Here is a 17,673-nt window from a genome sequence, read left to right on the forward strand (position 1 = left end):
ACTGTTCTCAACCGTTCTAAAACTCAGCGGGAACAAGCAGATCCGAACAAAGGCAAATAAGTCGAATCCTGCAAAGTAACAAAGCTGACGCCTTTTCCCAACAGCCAGCGCCAAGCTAAATGAAAAATATCAGTCATCCACTAGATACAGTATTTTCCCCCTCTTGACAGGAGCTGAGGCCTGTAGACCTCCCCCACTCCAAACAGGAGGCCGAGAAGGTACAAAACAAAGTATTCATTCCCAGACGAGTCATCTATCTGAGCTGCACTGTACACCTCTCGGCACTAGTGGTTTCAAAGTCCTTGGCTGTTACTTCTCTGTACCTGCCTCCAAACACACGTGGAGGTGGTGAGAGGGAGGGAGCCCACCGCCACGTATGCAAAAGGCGAGGGAGGGAGTCAGGGCTGAGGGCAGTTACCGGAGGACAGTTGGTGCTCCCTAAAGAGCAGGGCTCTCTCATTCCTCTGTACCCCAAAACTGGAGGAAGCGGGGTGGGGGACGCCTGTCTAGTTTAGGCAGAGCCAGCGAACCATGAGCTCTGATGCCACAGCGGCGATTGCCTGCGGGCACCTGGGTCCCCCCCCCGGGGGGGGCGGGGCCTTCCCCAGGTGTGCCGTGAGCTCGGACCTCCTGAACTCGGCCGGCGGACCCCCGGAGCCCCAGCAGCCTCCGCCCGGGGAAGCCTTGCCGAGGAGCGGCGCATCCGCGCCCCCTCCAGCAGGCACGGGGCCCCACGGGCCTGGCTCGGGGAAGGGGCGCGGAGCCGAGGGGGTTAACCCGGCGGCTGGCGGCTGCAGCGCGCTTAACCCTCGGTCGGCCGCGCCAGGCCGGGGGTGGCGGCGTCCGAGTCGCGCGCCGTGAAGTCCGGGGGGCGTGTGGGCCGCAGGCCGGCAGCTGGGGCGCGGCGCGGCCGGTGGGAGGCCCGGGCGCGCGGGGGAGGGCGGGGGACGGCGGCGGGCGCGCAGCGTCGCCAGGGCGAAGCCGGCGTGCAGCGCGGCGCGGCGGGCGCGGAGCGGGCGGGCGAGCGCCTCCGTCCCCGGATGTGAGCTCCGGCTGCCCGCGGTCCCGAGCCAGCGGCGGCGCGGGCGGCGGCGGGGCACCGGGCACCGCGGCGGGCGGACGGGAGGCATGGGGGGCGCGCCGAGTGGCCCGGGAGGCCGGGCGGGCACCACCGCGGCGTTCCTCTGCTAGAGGAGGGGACCAAGCCAATTCTCCTTTGCAGCAAAAAAATTACATGTATATATTATCAAGATAATATATACATCTGATTTTATTTTTTACAAAAAGTTTATTTTGCTCCATTTTTGAAAAAAGAAGGCGCGTGGGTGGCAGGCGGTTTTTATAAATTATCCTTATTTTTGGTTATTTGTCTCTGTCCTTCCCCACCCCCTGCTGAAGCGAAAATAAGGGCAGGGACCGCGGCTCCTACCCATCCGTAACCCCCCTTACCCGTTCCTCCCCCTCCCTTACGCTGAGCATAGTGCCCTGCACACAGTAGGCGCTCAATAAATGTTCGTGGATGATGATGATGATGATGATGAAAAAAATGCAGCATCAACGGCAGCAGCAAGAGGACCACGCGAATGGTGAGCAGCTAGAGCCCGGGTACCCGCTGCTAAACCTCATCCTATCATGATCCTCCTCTTCCAACGCCCCCCCCCCCATCTCCCATGCATTGGGTGGATTGAGGGGGTTGGAGATGATGCTTCTGGCTTGGTGTCATCTACATAGAAAGGGGAGATGCGCAGCAGCTACTCCGCTCTCCCCCTTCAGGCCCTGAATGTCAGAGTTAATTCTGCATTTGTTGGGGTGGGGGGCGGCCATTGGGTGTGTGGAGTACTGTGCAGCCAAGGGGTGCGAGTGAGGTGGTTCACGTTCAGTGTCCTCGGGCTCAACTTTCTTCTTTCATTGCCCCCGAACGATGGAAGAGGAGGGTGTTAGTCTTCAGCCTGTGCCCCCTCTCCAGCCTCTTCTCTCCTTCCCCTCCTCCCCCCGCCCTGGTTGACTAAGAAGAAGGTCCCTAGCATCAGGAAAATTCTAGGACCGTTCCACTTTTACCCCCTGGGTCGCTTGGTAAAGCGCATATCCATCCTCTCTTGAGAGAAGCCCAGGTCTTGGGATATGGGGGAACAGGGTCGGTTGGAGTGTGTATTCCCGCTCCCTGCGGCTCCTGTGCACACGTCCGTAACCTAGCAATGCCCAGTGAGTCCCTGCCGCTGTGGGGCTCTGCAACTCAGCCCCGGTCACAGCACCACGTGCAGTTTCCACACCAGCGGGGCTGGGTCTAGGGGGTTGGGGTGGCTTTTGACCAGCCTCCCTCTTTGGAGGTCGTTGCCATCTCCCAACCCTGGTATGCTTGACACCTTTCCCGGTGAGCGCGTCTCAAAGGAAAAGCTTGACAAGACTAGTCCCTGGGCTCAGATTGTGTACTGCCTGCCTGCTTTGCTTCTGTCTCAGTCTTGCCGGCCAGGAGACCGGTGATTGCTTGGACTCTTTACTTAGTGATAATTGGTTTTGCAAACGCCCATCCCTCCTTCCTCTCTGTCACCACTCTCGCTTTGACTTCTGCTTTAGCAGAGGAGATGGTGATCCAATGTGGGCACCTGTGAGACCAGCCAAGGAATGGCCTGTGGCTCAGGGACATTGACATGGAGGCCCCCGTGGGTTTTCGTCTTGTGTATAACTGGATGCTCCAGGCAATGAGTTAATTCTTGCATAGGCCTTGAGGCTCCCTGGCATAATGCATCCTGTCTCTTAGGTGTAGGGGTGCAGGCTGACTGGATGGTGGCTTGGCTGCCGCTGCCATTGCCACTGCTGCCGCTGCTGCTGCAATTTAAAATGCAAAAAAGCCTTAAAGATGTTTTTCTGTTTTCGGAAGCTTGTGGAGGAAATGAGTCTCAAGCATCATGAATTTTCATTTGCAGGAAGTGTTAGTGCATAATCTAGATATTTGTTATGGGGCTCTTGGTATTGCCTGGTGCCAGAGAAGACTTTTCTTTCTTTCTTTCTTTTTTTTTTTTTTTTGAAAAAAAAAAAGCATTTGTGGCTGTGGAAAGATCTTGGAGGAACACCCTAAAAATGGTTAAGACTATCTAATTATTGGCTGTGTGTGTTAGTATGTTCAGAGAAAGGCAGTTGTGCTCATCTGTTAGGCCATGAGAGATCCATGTGTTTTCAAAGTCAGAGAAGACACAGGGTGAATTGAGAACAGCCTCAGCGTGTCAGAGACATGCACTAAAAGATTCCTTTTGAAGACACGGGGATAGAAGAGTATTAATGCGATCGGGGTGGTGCAGCAATGACCCTGCATGATTGACAGACACTCAGAGCAGAGCTCTGTGGACTCTTCCTGTTGTGTTGCCTGACCAAACCCCGGTACTTGTGAAAAATGGGATACAAAGTTCAAATGGAAACGCAAGAATGATCCCTTTTATTATTGATGGGAGACATCTTTGCTTTTTAAAGATAATACGGACGAAAATTTTCTTTTCTTTGTTTGTTTTGTTTTTAAATCTCTTTTCTCCTTCTCCTCAGAGGCAAACTATGCAAGAGGCTCCAGACTCCCTATTTCTGGTGAAGGACCAGCTTCTCAGCCGAACAGCTCCAAGCAGACTGTCCTGTCTTGGCAAGCTGCCATCGATGCTGCTAGGCAGGCCAAGGCCGCCCAGACCATGAGCACCTCCGCCCCCCCACCTGTAGGATCTCTCTCCCAAAGAAAACGTCAGCAATACGCCAAGAGCAAAAAACAGGGTAACTCATCCAACAGCCGGCCTGCCCGCGCTCTTTTCTGTTTATCTCTCAATAACCCCATCCGAAGAGCCTGCATTAGTATAGTGGAATGGAAGTATCCTTTTTCTGTGGGAAGTCCTCCTCATTCACCATCTGTGCTTCAAAAGGATTTGCTGTGTGCAGTGACACTTATCGAAGGCTTCTTCAGCATTCTGGAATGTGAGCAATAGAAACTGTAGGCAAGGGGTTTCATGGACTACAGCTTCCTATCTTCTCAGCTCTCCTCAGCTTGTGGAGGGCGGCTCCATGGGTATATTTAGCCTTGACGTGTGTGTGTGTGTGTGTGTGTGTGTGTGGCGCTGGGGGAAGGAAGTGAAGATTGCAACTTCAAAGTGGTAGGGAGTTAAAATACGAAAGTGACCTTTGGTCATAGGCTGCCAGATAGTTTTAAAGCTGTTAGGGTTTGGGGGGCAGTTAGATGCATTTAACTTGTTGAAGATGAGGTATGCTGATTCAATAAATAAGTAAATATTAAAAAGATTGAGACTATCTTCAGTCTGTACTAGAAGTGACTTTTAGTGGAGTCTGCCTTTGTGTCTATAGTGAATGCTATGGTTGCTTCTGGCTCTGCTATTTGGTGATTCTAATTGTTCAGGTAGCTGTAAACGTGAACACTTGCTTCATAGGGAGGGATTACTTTTGATGTTATTATTACTTATTATCATTGGCTGATAAATGCTATGATTTCCTGGAATTTCCTTTTGTTAAACTAAAAAAAAAAGAGAGAGAGAAAAAAAGCCATGTAGCCAGGAAGACACAGGAGCAGTGCAGGGGAGGCTGGTGAGCGCCTCTTCCTTCAAGCACTGTGAGTGACAATTGGCTGTCTCAGGGGAGGAGCTGGCAGGTGTCGCACATGTGTGTGTATATATATCCGACTATATCCTCAGACTGCACTGGAGTTACATTTCTGGGGGTCTCTGTATTTTTAAAACTGAACTTTGATTGCCCTCAGGATGGTTGCCACACCCCAGAACTTGGAAAACAATATTGCTTCTACCTGCTTATTCCCCTCCCCAGACTTGGGGGCCAGGCTCCCCCGCCTAGGCGGAAGCCTTCCTTCTCTTGAGCTCATACTTTCTAATTAATCAGATGCTTTTTCTGGGCTGGGTAAAATAAAGCATTCCATTTTCCCAGAAGGGTGTTTGGGGCCAATAGGCCCTCTGAGTATTTCCTGGCAGCAGGCAGGGGTGTGTACATGGCTCAGAGGAGGGAGAAACCATGTTGTAAGATTGCTGGGTGCCAGCTAGAAAGTGGGGACGAAGACCCCCTAAAAATCTAGGTACCCATTGAGGCAGTTGTCTGCATGATCTCTGTCTTAGCTCATTTATTTTGTCTGCTCATGGACAGGAGTTAAAATGAAGCAACTGTCTAGAAAGGTTTTGGAGAGAGCAGCTGAATGCCAGGGCAGGATATGAAGGTTTGCACGTGCTTTTTCTCCTAGCACAGATGTCTCTCCTCTAGAGTGAGTTATGGCGTTTCTCACATACTTGGGGCTGTGGGTGTACATTTTCTCTTGAAAGTCTCTAGTCTGAGGACAGAACATCACACAGGCCAAGAGGGGGCTGCTAAGTTAGAGTGTGCTTAGGTGGTCTCACTGGAGTTGAGAGGCGGTGTGCACTTGCTGGCCACATACCCTCCTTCTGAGGTTGGCGTGAGGTGACTGGAGTAAACAGAGATCTCTCAAAGGAGGCTTTCATTTTCTGGGGAACGAAGTGCTGCTCCCTTTGTGCACAGGAGTTTATATGTCAGAATGAATTCCTGGGTCGCACCACTGTCTCCCTTTCTTGAGCTGCCAGGTGCAGGTATGTGGCCGGGTCTTAGGAGACATGGCTGCCAGTTCAGAATGTCTGTATACAGTGGGGGCCATTTCTATAACAGGTGGTAAACGACCCCTTCCATTTTTGGGAAAAGCTATAGACATCTTTCTTCAGCAGCTCAGTCAGTCAGCCATGGGAGAAGCCACTTTGTTGTTACTGGCTGGCAAGCGGCTGAGGTGGGCGACATGTTCCCCTGTAAGAAGCTGTTGGTCAGACCCTCCTGTTTGTTGTTATAGGCGGTGAGATAGCCTCTGTCTGTCGACTGGATTCAGAGCACTGCCAAGAAGGACATACTCAGAGTCTTACATTTAGCCTGCCCGAGCAGTGTTCACAGTTGTCAGATTTGCAGCTTTATCATTTTAGGTCTTTCCTGAGACCTAGGAGAGGAAGCAAGGTGGTGTGGGGGAGGGGAAGTTCTCAGTGTGTCTTCAGGGCTGTTGACTTAAAGTGTCAGAGGGGACCTGTGAAGAGGAAAAAAAGATGAAAAGGAATTTGAAGTCTTCCTAAAGTCAGATCCATGGGTAAAAGATTTTATAATGGAGTTGAGAAATCAATATGATTAAAGCTAACTGGCTTAAAAATAAACCCATCAAAGTTAGTAAGAGGATAATGTGATTCCAGTCCTTGCTCCAGTGAGTTTTCCAAGCTCTTCAAAGAGGTGAGGCTTTATAGAACCCCAAGTTATCTATCTCCAGGCAGGCAAGGGGTATTTATTTCTTACGTCACTTTGGGGGTTCCCAGAAGGCCATTAGCAGGAAACTGTTCCTATCCCTGAATCTTTAGCACCTGTGGGGGATTTAAGAAAACGGCCGCCTTACCTCTTGTGGGCGAGTGTTATAAACTCAAGCCCAGGAATCTGCTTATTAGGCCTATGCTCAGCAAACCTGCTGTTTGGAAAGGGATGAAAAACAGCTATATGGGTAGATGTCAAACTCTGGGTTGCCAGTTTTGACAGTGCCTCTTACTAACAGAATGCTTAAGCAAGTGTCTGCTAAAGGCTCATCTCAAAGTGACTCTTCCAGACAGCCCTCCAAGATTTTAAATCATGAGAGTCTGTTTTGAAAGTGTCTGGTGCTGATTTCTGGTGGCTTTTAAATTTAATTTGTTTATAAATTGAACACAGAAACAGCACATTATGAAGTGAGTGGAGCCTAGCTCTAATCTGAAACAGTTACAGTTATTGATTACTCTGGTAGAGAAGGCAGAGCAGAGAGCTGGCAGCCTGGTTATCACAGCATCTGAGGTGCGGGGACATGTCACACAGGGTCACAGAAAAGATGGAGATAGTCCCAATGTCTTTGCCTGGACAGGTCCCCCATCTGGAGTTTAGACTGACTCAGCCAGGAACAGTCTCTGAGAAAATGGCTCTAACATGGGGGCAAGGATCTGTGGGAAAGGTCAGTGCCATACTGGTTACCTTTCTGTGTCTACGACAGCTGATTTAGTAAGATCCTTGTCACTTTCTAAGTCACAGAAAGCAGAGAACTGCTTTACACAGTGACCTACCAAGATGCTTTTTACTCCCAGGTTTTAATATACTATGTGCACCCATGAATGAGAGAGTAACATGATCCTTGCAGCGGAAGAAAGGGCTGATGGAGGTCGCAGGGTAGGACAACCTAGTGTGAGGGGCCAGGGAAAGTTACTTCTGCTGAAAACTCAGTAGTCACGGAATGGTGTGTGCAGGTGAGGGGACGGGGGTGGGTGATGGGTAGGTGATTTTCATCTTAAAAGTAATGATTGGGGACACGATTAGAGGGGTGTCTGATGTTTGCATAATGCATATATGTACCTTGACAAAATCTTTCAGACCATTTGACATATTTATATTATTGGCTATTTTTGCCAATTGTGTGGCCTTAGCTATTTACATCCCATTCCCTGAAGATGATTCTAATTCAACAAATCATAACTTGGTAAGTGACTTAGACTTTCTGCCTGCGATGATGTACCGTTGCCCTGTCTTGTACCTCAGCTGGCAGTCAGCTTTGTGCATGGTGTGGTTTACGATTATGTGTGCTGTATTTTCCAGAGCTTTGTAACAGTGCGGTTATGTTGTTGTTACTGGTTTTTATATTCGACCTGAATTCTTACATTTCTGCTGAATGAAAGTGTTCAAAGTCACGAGTCTTATATAAATAGAAATGGAACTTTTATGGGAGAAATCTGCGGAAGGGTTTTAAAGTAACTTTTCTTGTTCCACAGGCTTTTGGTACATAATGTTAGCTTTTAAAAAATACAGCATTATTTTTGAGTGGTAGGTACCGTGGTTAATTTTTCTGGTAAGAATTATCATGGATTTTGTATGCAAACCATTAATTTTTATAGATGTAGACTACAACAAATCTAATTATATAGAATGCAATTTGGGAAATAAATCAGTATGACAATGGAGTTTATACCACACAGCCTTCAAAAATAATTCAAGTAGATTTTTAAGCGAATCTATGGTTAAACGCTCCAGGATGCTTCCATATACTTTATTGCCCTCTTAAAAATTTACAGTGTACATGAGTTGAGAAAAATCTCTGGGAAGTTGTACAGTTCAAAACAGATTTCATTTTGTTTAACTCAGCCATCACTGAAAGTAATTGGTTATGCATTCTTTAAGCAGTTTTTTGGCAGAAGAGTTTGATATCATGAAACTCGTATTTCATGGAACTTCCTTTGGGGAAAAAATTGATAGAGTTTTTAAAACGAAAGGCACTGAAGAACATTGGATTGAAATTTGGATCTTGTCCCACTCAGCTGCCCACTAGGTATATTGGGGGGCACATCTTGGTTCTTTTTCACATTGCCGTTCACCCACATGGCAGTTAAGGAGACTGGCTTAGATCTCTAGGCTTATTTAAAAACCTGTAACGTTCTGTTGTCTTTCTTGTGCGGAAGCCATGTCGGTATTTTTTGGCCTTGTCACATCCTTCTCGCAAGGGCTAATTCTTCACAATCCTAAACCACATAGAATGGTAGACGAGGGAGGGAATGTTGGGTAGTAGGAAGCTCGGTTCTCTTTTAGGTGGCTCCGTTAGCTTTGGATTCTGGTGTAGAAGTATTTTTAGCCAAGCCAAGGCTGCAAAGGCAAATGTGCTATGCACTAGGCTTTCCCTGGTCAGGCAGAGGTTGGCTGGCAGCCTGAAGTGAAGCTATGTTTTTATGAATTGGGCTTTCATGGTTTATGTTCAGGATTTCTTATGACATTTTAAATGCTGTATATATTTCAGGTGTAACATGATGTCTGTTTGTATTTGGGTTTTGACAGTTTGCTTTCTAAAGAATTAAAAATTTTGGCTATTACTCCTGAAAACTATGCCGAATAAGAATGAACACACACACACACACACACACGCACGCACACATACACGCACACACATACCCTCCCTCTGCTCTGAGAGGATTACCTGTGGGACTTTGGACATTTTAAATGACCTTTAGTTCAGTTGTAGACTTTAGATTATCACTTTAAAAAGGAAACACGGAAGTGGTGGAAAGCCTCCTTCAATGGGGATGGGTCATTGTAGTCTAGGCCACAGATGGTGTTAGCCTTGTTACCAAATTTAACAACGTGAGTGGTGACCCAGTTTGTTGCTTTTTGTAGCTCAAGAGAAATGATTAAACAAACGTAGAAAATAAATACCTTTCAGAATGGCAGATTAATTTCTGTCAGTTGAATAATTAATGTAGCCGAATGGGTAAGCCAATTAATAGTCAGATTTGTTTCCTCCTAAGGAAATTCAGGACACCAATAGAAGTGCCAGGCCATTTGGACATTTCAGCTAAAAAGTAAGGAAATAAGATAAGAGGGTAATAGCAAAGTCTTCCCTCTTCCCCTTTAGCCCTTCCCAGCGGGTCCTTTCTGGGTAGTTCTGAAGTACTAAGCTTGTTCTGACCAGAGGTGGGCCGTGTATTAGCTTGGCCAGCCTTTCTGAAAACCAATATTTATTCCTTTGATTTTTTTCACTGAGCATCCCCAAACTCTGGGCATTAAAGTCCCTGATTTGCTTTCACTTGTCTGGTCACATGGTCAGATGAGTTTATACACTGCCTGACTTCAAACGTCTCCTTTCCCACTCTGGGAAGGGAGGATCTTGGTGGATTTACCCCTGACTCTGAGTAAGGTCCCATGCCATGTCTGTCCTCCCACAGGGGAGTCAGTTTTTTTTTTAAATATTTTTTTATTTTTTATACATTTGACCCAATTTGTACCAAAGTGATTGCTCTATTTTTGGGATTGGTTCAGAGGCAGCTGGGCAAAGCCCGTTCTCATCTGTAGTAAATACCTTTCATTTAATGTGAATGACAAAGCAAAGGGCAGAAGCCTACCTGGCTTGCAAGGCTGGGTGGATCCGGGCTCTGGCAGTTTTCTCTGCGTGTGTGTGAGAAGTCCTCAGACTGAGAAACAGGGCTAGCTTATGGCTGATGTGTGTCTGCCCATTTCAGGTCGTTTGTCGTGAAATGAATACTTTTGTTGGGTAAGGCATGTGACCATCCCCCTGGGGTCCAGTCTGGGTTTGGTCTGTGTTGTGTGTAAACACATCCAGCGTTGGGGACTTGGAGACTACCTTGGTGGCAACAAGTTTTCCCAGGGTTAGATTGTTGTTATTATTATTTTTTAAAGCGTGGACACTAAGTCTCTATGCAGCTTTCATTTGTGGACTTGCTGAGTGGAGGCTGAAGCCATGGAAACGGTGAGGCTCACTGGGTTCCCACAGTAATACCCTCCCAGGAGCTGGATCTCCTCCGTTCCTCCTAAAGTGTGTAGCGTTTCCTTTCTGTCCTTGCTGGCACCAAGGAGAGAGGTTTTTCGGGTGTCAGGTGTCTGAGTGGGGAGTGATTGTAAATTGCATTTCCCTGGGGGAGACACACTGAACTTCATTCATGTTCCAGCCTTTGGTTTCCCGTAGCAAACTGATGTGGTCAACAGGGTCCGGTCAGTACAGCTGTCCCTCTCCTCTTCCCCGACAGGTGAGAGTCTCTCTCACTTCTCTGCCCTATTCAGATTGTCTGAGAGGGGCCTTCCCACCTACCGTGCAGAGCACTCTTGCTGTCTGCCCCAGCCCCCTTGGCACCACGGAGGACTAGCTTCTCCATGCGTCAGCCTCCCTCCGACCAGGTCTCAGGAAAGAAGTTTTTAAACTGAACAAAAGTTTTGCCAACTCTTGGCCTCATCTTGTTGAGACTCGTGTCTGTGATTTTAGAATGTTGCCATCTTTCCCTTCCTCTTTATCCCTCCAACTATCAGACGCTTTTCTGGCATAGACCTGAGGCTTCTGTGGCTCCCATGGCCCACGGGGGAGAGGCCTAAGTCTGTGGCTTGGGGCCACCTGGCCTTTGTTGTTCCCTTCTCTGCTCCTTAGCTGTGCCTTCTCTGTTTATTCACCCCAAGCTCCCAAGTTCTCCCCTCTTCTGCTTGTCCTGTTCTGTTTTTTTCTTGGTGCTGTTTTCTTCCCCTGAGATGATCCCACATAGCCGCACAATTGTCTCAAGCCTAGGTCTCCTGTATGAAACCTTTCTGACCCAGATCTGAAGACTTGAACAATCTTCCTCTCGTAGTCCTTTGTAGGTTCTTACTCAGTGGCCCATTTATCTTCTCGACCACGCCTGGCACAGTGGTACACAGTAGATGTTCAGTAAGTCAATGTCTGGGACTGCCAAGTGCACAGGCATCTCAGGAGCGTACTTCCTGAGGTACCCTGCCCTTTTTCTGAGGTAAATTGAGGATGTTCTTGAGTGACAGGCCTCTCTGAGGACTTTTCAGGAGCTCTCAGAGATGGAGTCAGAGACAGGGCTCTTATACATTTGGGGCTCTGATTCCATGACTCCAAGTAGTAGAGCATGGTAGGGGCCTCTGAGAAGCTGTCCCAGGGTGCGGACACATCAGTGGGCCTGGGTATACCACAGAGACTAGGGATGCTGTCAGATAAGGCTCTGTCATGGCTTTTCTCTATGTCCTGTGGGTAGTGTTAATTGGACAAGCTCCCTCCATCTGCATGGCCATGTGGTTTGCAGAGTGGGGTGAGGTGGACTATAGTACCAGAAGTCACATAGCCTGACTGTGGGCTCGACAATAGGGTGGGTGTTAGTTCCGTGTTCACAGACATGGTCTTTGCTCTTCCGTTTCCACTCCTGTTGCATTTCTTATGTAGTGCACCATGCCGAGCTTGTAGCTGCTCTTCCAGGACAGCTCAAGGGCCCCAGCCTTCTCTGACCCTTGAGTGCCCCTTGCTTCCTACCCTCCCTGCCCACGTACATACTTGCTTCTCCACTGGATTCTGAAGCATGGTCCATGTCTCTATTTATAGCCACTGCCCTTTTCCCGCTTTGTTTAGTAGTTGTTATGGGAAGTGATTTGTGTCCAGTGGTTCTGCACATGGGCTTCGGGGCATGCGCCCACCATTTGGTTGAATTAGTGAGCAGACGTTGGATGAAACCCTAATAGGAGTGAGTCCGGTTCAGGGATGTAGCTCTGTGGGCGCGGGTTTGCTCCTGGCACACAGTAGGCACATCAGGAAATGCAGGTCAAATGAGCGAATAAATGAGTAACCAATGAAGACTCCGTGGGTGTCCTTAGAGATCATTAGTTAATTTTCAACAATTGGCTAATGATTAATGTGCTACCGACTTCTTGTCCAGTATTAATGAGATTACAGGAAACACCTGTCAGAATTCACCTGTAATTTCAGGATTGTGTTTTTGTTTCATGACAAATTAAACTTTTCATATTTGAACCCGGGTAGAAGGATGGACGTGCTCTGTGGTACTTTCTGAATTCTGCCAAGAGCTGGCTTTGGTGTTCAGTGGTGTACACGGGTTACAGGTGAATGATTTCTTTCGGGAGGATTGTCACATTTCATGGGAGAATTGATAGAGGAGAGCCACAAAATGACCAGAGTAGCTGGACTTGTAAAACCTTACCTCCACAAGGTGTGGATACTTCATCTTTTTCATTGGCTCACTTTGCTTTTGACAAGGATGGATGTCCAGTTTGATCTTCTATTGAGCAGACCTGACTTTGGCTGAGCTGTGGCGGTTTTGCAGAAACAGCACCCAGTCTTCAGGATCCAGAGTCCCACTGTTAAAGCTCCTTAAGGAAATTTCTAGCAGTGTCTTCATTTGTGTCTTTGCTTTTAAGAAGTCATTCTCAAGGTCGCATTAGACAGGAAACCTCCTGAGACTACCTTAAGGTGAGAACATTTGGTGGTCTAGAGTGTCGCCAGAACCCTTTGGATTGTGCTCCGTGCACTTAGCTGAAAGAGAAAGTGTGGATCTGGGTGCCTGTGGTTAGTGTTTCTTTTTGTGGTGCTGGGGGTTTAACCCCGAGTCTCAGGTATGCGAGATGAGTGCTCCACCTCAGCCACACCCAGTGACAGTCTACTAGCTTGGCCGAATTGAAAAGTTCTGGGAACTGCCTCAGATGTAGCTGGAATAGGGGGGAGGTTAGAGACAGAGGCAGGGCTTCCTGGTCTCCCCCTGTCCCTACTCCCAGGCTTCTGAGACCAGAGTCTTGCTGATTCCTACCTGCTGCCCTATCCTCCTGGGCTCCCTGTGGTGAAACTGCAGGCTGTACATTCCTTTCTTAATCTCCGCTCAGGTTTATACTGAAAATGATGGGGGGGGGGCAGCAGAGACCCTTGGAGTAGACTGGTTGGGTAGGTCTGTCTCCCCCAGCATTTGTTTAATTCTTGTTTTCAAAGTATGACAAGGATCTGGTATAGAGGTTACAGCTTGTCTGGCGGTGAGGACACATGTCTTGTTAGATACTGGTGATGGAGGGAGGTCCTGAATGTGGCACAGCCAATGGAGACCGTACCTGTGCTGCCGTTGACTAGGGGCTGCACTGTGGACAGCTGTTGGCAGTGCTCTGGCCCAGGAGGAGCTTCCAGGCCACCGAGGAGAGGCCGTTAGAATCCCGTTAGAAGTGCTGGGGTGCTCTTCGAGTCTGTTCTGTTTATGTGGTGGAGTCAGGAAAAGCGTAGCGGGTCCGCCGCCTTTCCCATGCAGCTGCAGTTGGTACTCTCCAGGCGGAGGCTCTTGTGGGCAGTAAGGATGTTTTGTTGGGCAAGTAAAGTTGGGAAATAAATTGTGAGAGCAGCTGAAGGTGGGGATGAAAGAGGAACAGCTTGAGGTATTCGGTCAGTCTCACACCCCCCTGCTGTGTGTGGATGCACGTGTGTGTGTGTGTGTGTGTGTGGATGCACGTGTATGTGTGTGTGCGTGCGTGCGTGCGTGTGCGTGCGTGTGTGTGTGTGAAGCAATTGCCTGGAGGAGGTGTTATTTAACACAGGCCTTGAAGGGCCTTGTGGCCTTATTCATGCCACAAGGATGGAGAAAGGTCCCAGACACTGCTCAGACTGGAAGGAAAAAGCTTTTTTGTCTGAACTTCGAAGTAGTTGTTTTTCTTTTGTTTTGGAGATAGGAATGTTTTGTAGATTAGGCTGGCTTCAAATTTAAAATTCTCCAGTCTCAACCTCACTAGTGCTGGGACAACATAGTAATTTCTGCTAATTTATTTGTATATGTATGAGTGTGGTATATGTGCATGTTTATGTGGGTGTGTGCATGTAAGTATGTATGTATATATGCATATATGTATGTATGTCTCTGTTGGACATCTTCTCAGTTGTTGGAGAACCTTATTTCAGGGTCTTTCACTGAACCCAGAGCTCATTTAGTTGGCCTAACTGGCCAACCATTGAACTCCAGGAAATCTGCCTGACTCCGCCTCCCCAGCACTGGAACCAATGAACTACAGGGAATCTGCCTGGATCCGCCTCCTCAGCACGAGTGTTTCGGACGTGTGCGCTTTCAGGCCTGGTTTTTTCATAGGTGTTAGAGGTTCAAACTCAGGCCGTCATGCTTGTGTGGCAACTGAGCCATCTCCCCAGATCCCCTGCTGTGTTTCTTGTTTCTTCTGCTCCCTCCCCCCCCCACCAACTAGGTGAGTGGTAACTTTAGAAGTCCAGAACATCTGTTGAAATTGCCGAACATGAGGGTCGGGCAAGAGGGGATTGTGGGACTTACTGAGGGGAGGGAAGGCTTCTGCCGGCTGAGAGCGATGTGGTCTGTTGGGCAGTGGGCTCTGTGGGAATCGGACTTGGAAGGAGAAGTGTGGGGATAGGCAGGGTTGAGAGAGGTTCAGGCTTCTCTTTCCTGTCTCCATGGAGGGCCCACCTGTCTTGGTGCCCATGAAGAAGACGGGCACAAAGAATTCACAGACTATTTCCGGAGCTGTGAGGACACTTGATGATAAGAAAGGAGTCAAGGAGGAAGGGAATGTAGATGGCTCAGTCAGTGGAGTGCTTGCTGAACAACCGTGAGGATCTGAGTTTGGTCTGTAGCACCTACATTAAAAAAAAAAAAATTGGTTGATGTGCATTCATGATTCCAGTACTTGGGGAAGCAGAGAGAGGAGGGCCGCTGGGGCTTGCTGGCCAGCCAGACTAGCAATTCCATGTTCAATAAGAGACTCTGTTTCAAAAATAGAAGTGAGAGCAACTGAGGAAGGCACCCATTGTTGACCTCTGGACTCCACTCACACCTGTACACATGTGCGTGTACATACCACACACACACAGGTAAAGAGAGACATGCATGTCAGGCTATAGAGACAGGGCTCCTGGGGCAGGGGATGGCCCTTGGGGTGTAGGCATCCTGGAGCATCCTGGAGCACCTGGAAGAAGGTCTATGACCTAAATCCCTAGATAGTAGACTCCTTTTTGAAGCCTTAGATAAAAGGCACTAGAATTGATTCTTTGGAAGCTTTGGGTGCCATGAGCTTGGGTGCTGCAGGGTTTTCAGCTGCTGGATTCTTTGCAGGTATTAAGAAAATAAGTACTAAAAATTGAGTTTTTGCAATGATTATTTATTATTGTGTGTGCACATGATGGCATGTGTGGAGGTCAGCGGATAACTCAGGGGAGTCGCTCACCTTCTCCCACCTACATATGGGCTCCAGGGGTTGGATCCAAGCCACCAGACTTGTGCAGCAAGCACCTTTGCCCATGGGACTACCTTGCTGGCTCCCAAACTGGGTCTTTTTGGGTATGTTTGGTACACTTGGGTTTGAAATAGATGCTGTGTTCCAGTCCTTACTAGTTGGGAAAGAGAAAAAGTCACGTGATAATTTGTGCATTCCCCTGCTCCCTGTATGTTAACAAGTTTATTTTCATATATAGTAAACATGTTCTGTTTTATGAAATTTATGTAGGGTTTATGCCCCTTCTACTCCCAAAGTCACTGAAGGGTGTTAGAGACAAGGAGTTTTAAGGGGCTGGAGAGATGGCTCAGTGGTTAAGGAGTACTGGCTACTCTTCCAGGGTACCAGATTTCTATTCCTACCACCTACATGACCACTCATAATTGTTTGTAACTCCAGCCCCAGGGGATTCGACACTTTCTTTTGTTTCTGTGGTTACCAGGCACAAATGTGGTGCATAGAACCTGTGCAGCCCAAACAATACATAAATTTTAAAGATTGAAAAAGAAAGGCAAATGGAATTTTACAGTTATTGTGTGTGTGTGTGCACACGTGCACGTGATATGTGCATGCTACAGTGCTTGTGTGTGGAGGTGAGAGGACAGTTCTGTGGAGCTGATGCTCTTTCTTCTATCGTTTTAAATGGGATCCATGTGAATTCAGGTCTTACCCACTTAGCCATCTTATGGACCCAGAAAATGGATGCAATGGGGAATTGAAACAGAGCCGAGGTGCCAGGTGCTTCAGGTGCGTGGGTCACTAGCACCTGAGCCCTTCACTGACCGTGAGTTCCCAGCAGTGGCAGCAAAAGCAAGCCTACCCACACTTGCACTGCTTTTATCCTCTCCACAAAGGGAAGCAGTCCCACAGTTCACAGAGCACTTCCTAGGATCAGCTCCAAAGAGGCGTCTATTGCGTGGTTTCTTGTACCGTGTATGCTGGGCGCTGTGAGCCGTGTTTCTCCTGTGTTTTTCTAAGAGTCACAGGCGCTGTGCACACAGATGGTTTCTGCACTCCCTCTTTGTCTAATGGGTTAGGGCACAGCACTCACAGCCATATGAATGAAAGCATTTTTATATTCTAAAGTAATCCTTTGATTACATAAAATAGGATGAAAACTGGGACTATTAAAATGAATAGTTTAACACAGCTATCACTTAGTCATTTGTGTTTTTGAGCGTTTATTATCTGTAAAATCTTGTCCACTAAATGCATCTGCTCATCGTGCAAACCTGCTTCGAGCTGGAAAACAAGGGATAGTATGGACTCATGAAAAGGCCTTCGCCCTCATCCTCCAAAAAACATTTCCAAGAGATGTTATTTTATTAGTTCAATCTTAGAAAGTGGCCATTATTGTTAGGAGCTGACATTCTTGCATGTTCCTCAGTAAATAGAACATAACGAAGCACTGCTTGTGTTGAGAAGACTACTTTTAAATTGTCCAGAAACTTTTTAAGTGGGTAAATGGCGAGATGCTGCCTTTTCCTATCAGGAGCAAGCCCTTTGTCCTTCGTTCATGGTGATGTGCAAGTGACCTACTCTGCGCTTACACAGATTCTGAGTTGTGATGTAAATTGATGGTGAGTGTACCCATGGCTCGTTTCAGAGTTTGTAACCAGGCAGAAGTGAAGTGAAGACACTTAAAATTACAAATCAGAATGTAGAGAACTGGCAAGAATTTGGTAAGAGAGACATGATTCTTAGATCTTTTTTTCTAGAAGGCTAGTGGGGGTGATCAGATACTGTTGGGGGCACAGAAAGCTTTGGGGGGAGGTTGGCCTAATGAATTAAGCTGGTTGGCTGCATTACAGACAGCTGGGGCCATAGCAGGCTGGATGCCCTGGTGTTGATTTGCCTTAAGAATGAACCACAGATTCCCTAAGGACCTCAGAGACTTTTCCCATAGATGAGTCACTCTCTTCAGATCCAGCAGTGTGACTTGACCACTGTCACCCAGTGAAGGGAATCAAGCTGAATCTTGGGCTAGGTAGCCTGTTCTCCCTGCCCACTCCAGGAGCGAGCAAGTTGACATCACTGAGTGCCAACGTTTGAGAATACCAGGGGCAGAGGCAACAAAAGATTGTCTCTTTTAAA

The 17,673-nt window shown here is 47.9% G+C and overlaps 1 protein-coding gene across 9 annotated transcripts in view; it reads left to right on the forward strand.

The window, feature by feature from the left end:
- Positions 1 to 1,110: 1,110 nt before the first annotated feature.
- The window catches only part of Cacna1d (calcium voltage-gated channel subunit alpha1 D), a 300,492-nt gene continuing 283,929 nt past the window's right edge, over positions 1,111 to 17,673 (forward strand). For all 9 annotated transcript variants that reach the window (XR_009057169.1, XM_057770881.1, XM_057770882.1 and 6 more), the window contains exons 1-3: positions 1,111 to 1,586; positions 3,535 to 3,844; positions 7,417 to 7,522. Coding sequence is in view for 8 of the 9 variants with exons in the window: in XM_057770881.1 (XP_057626864.1) it covers positions 1,520 to 1,586; positions 3,535 to 3,844; positions 7,417 to 7,522 (483 nt within the window). In the remaining variant the exon portion in view is untranslated. The remainder of the gene's footprint in view (positions 1,587 to 3,534; positions 3,845 to 7,416; positions 7,523 to 17,673) is intronic.

The sequence above is a fragment of the Chionomys nivalis genome, chromosome 5 (genome assembly GCF_950005125.1).
Source record: "Chionomys nivalis chromosome 5, mChiNiv1.1, whole genome shotgun sequence".
NCBI lineage: Eukaryota > Metazoa > Chordata > Mammalia > Rodentia > Cricetidae > Chionomys > Chionomys nivalis.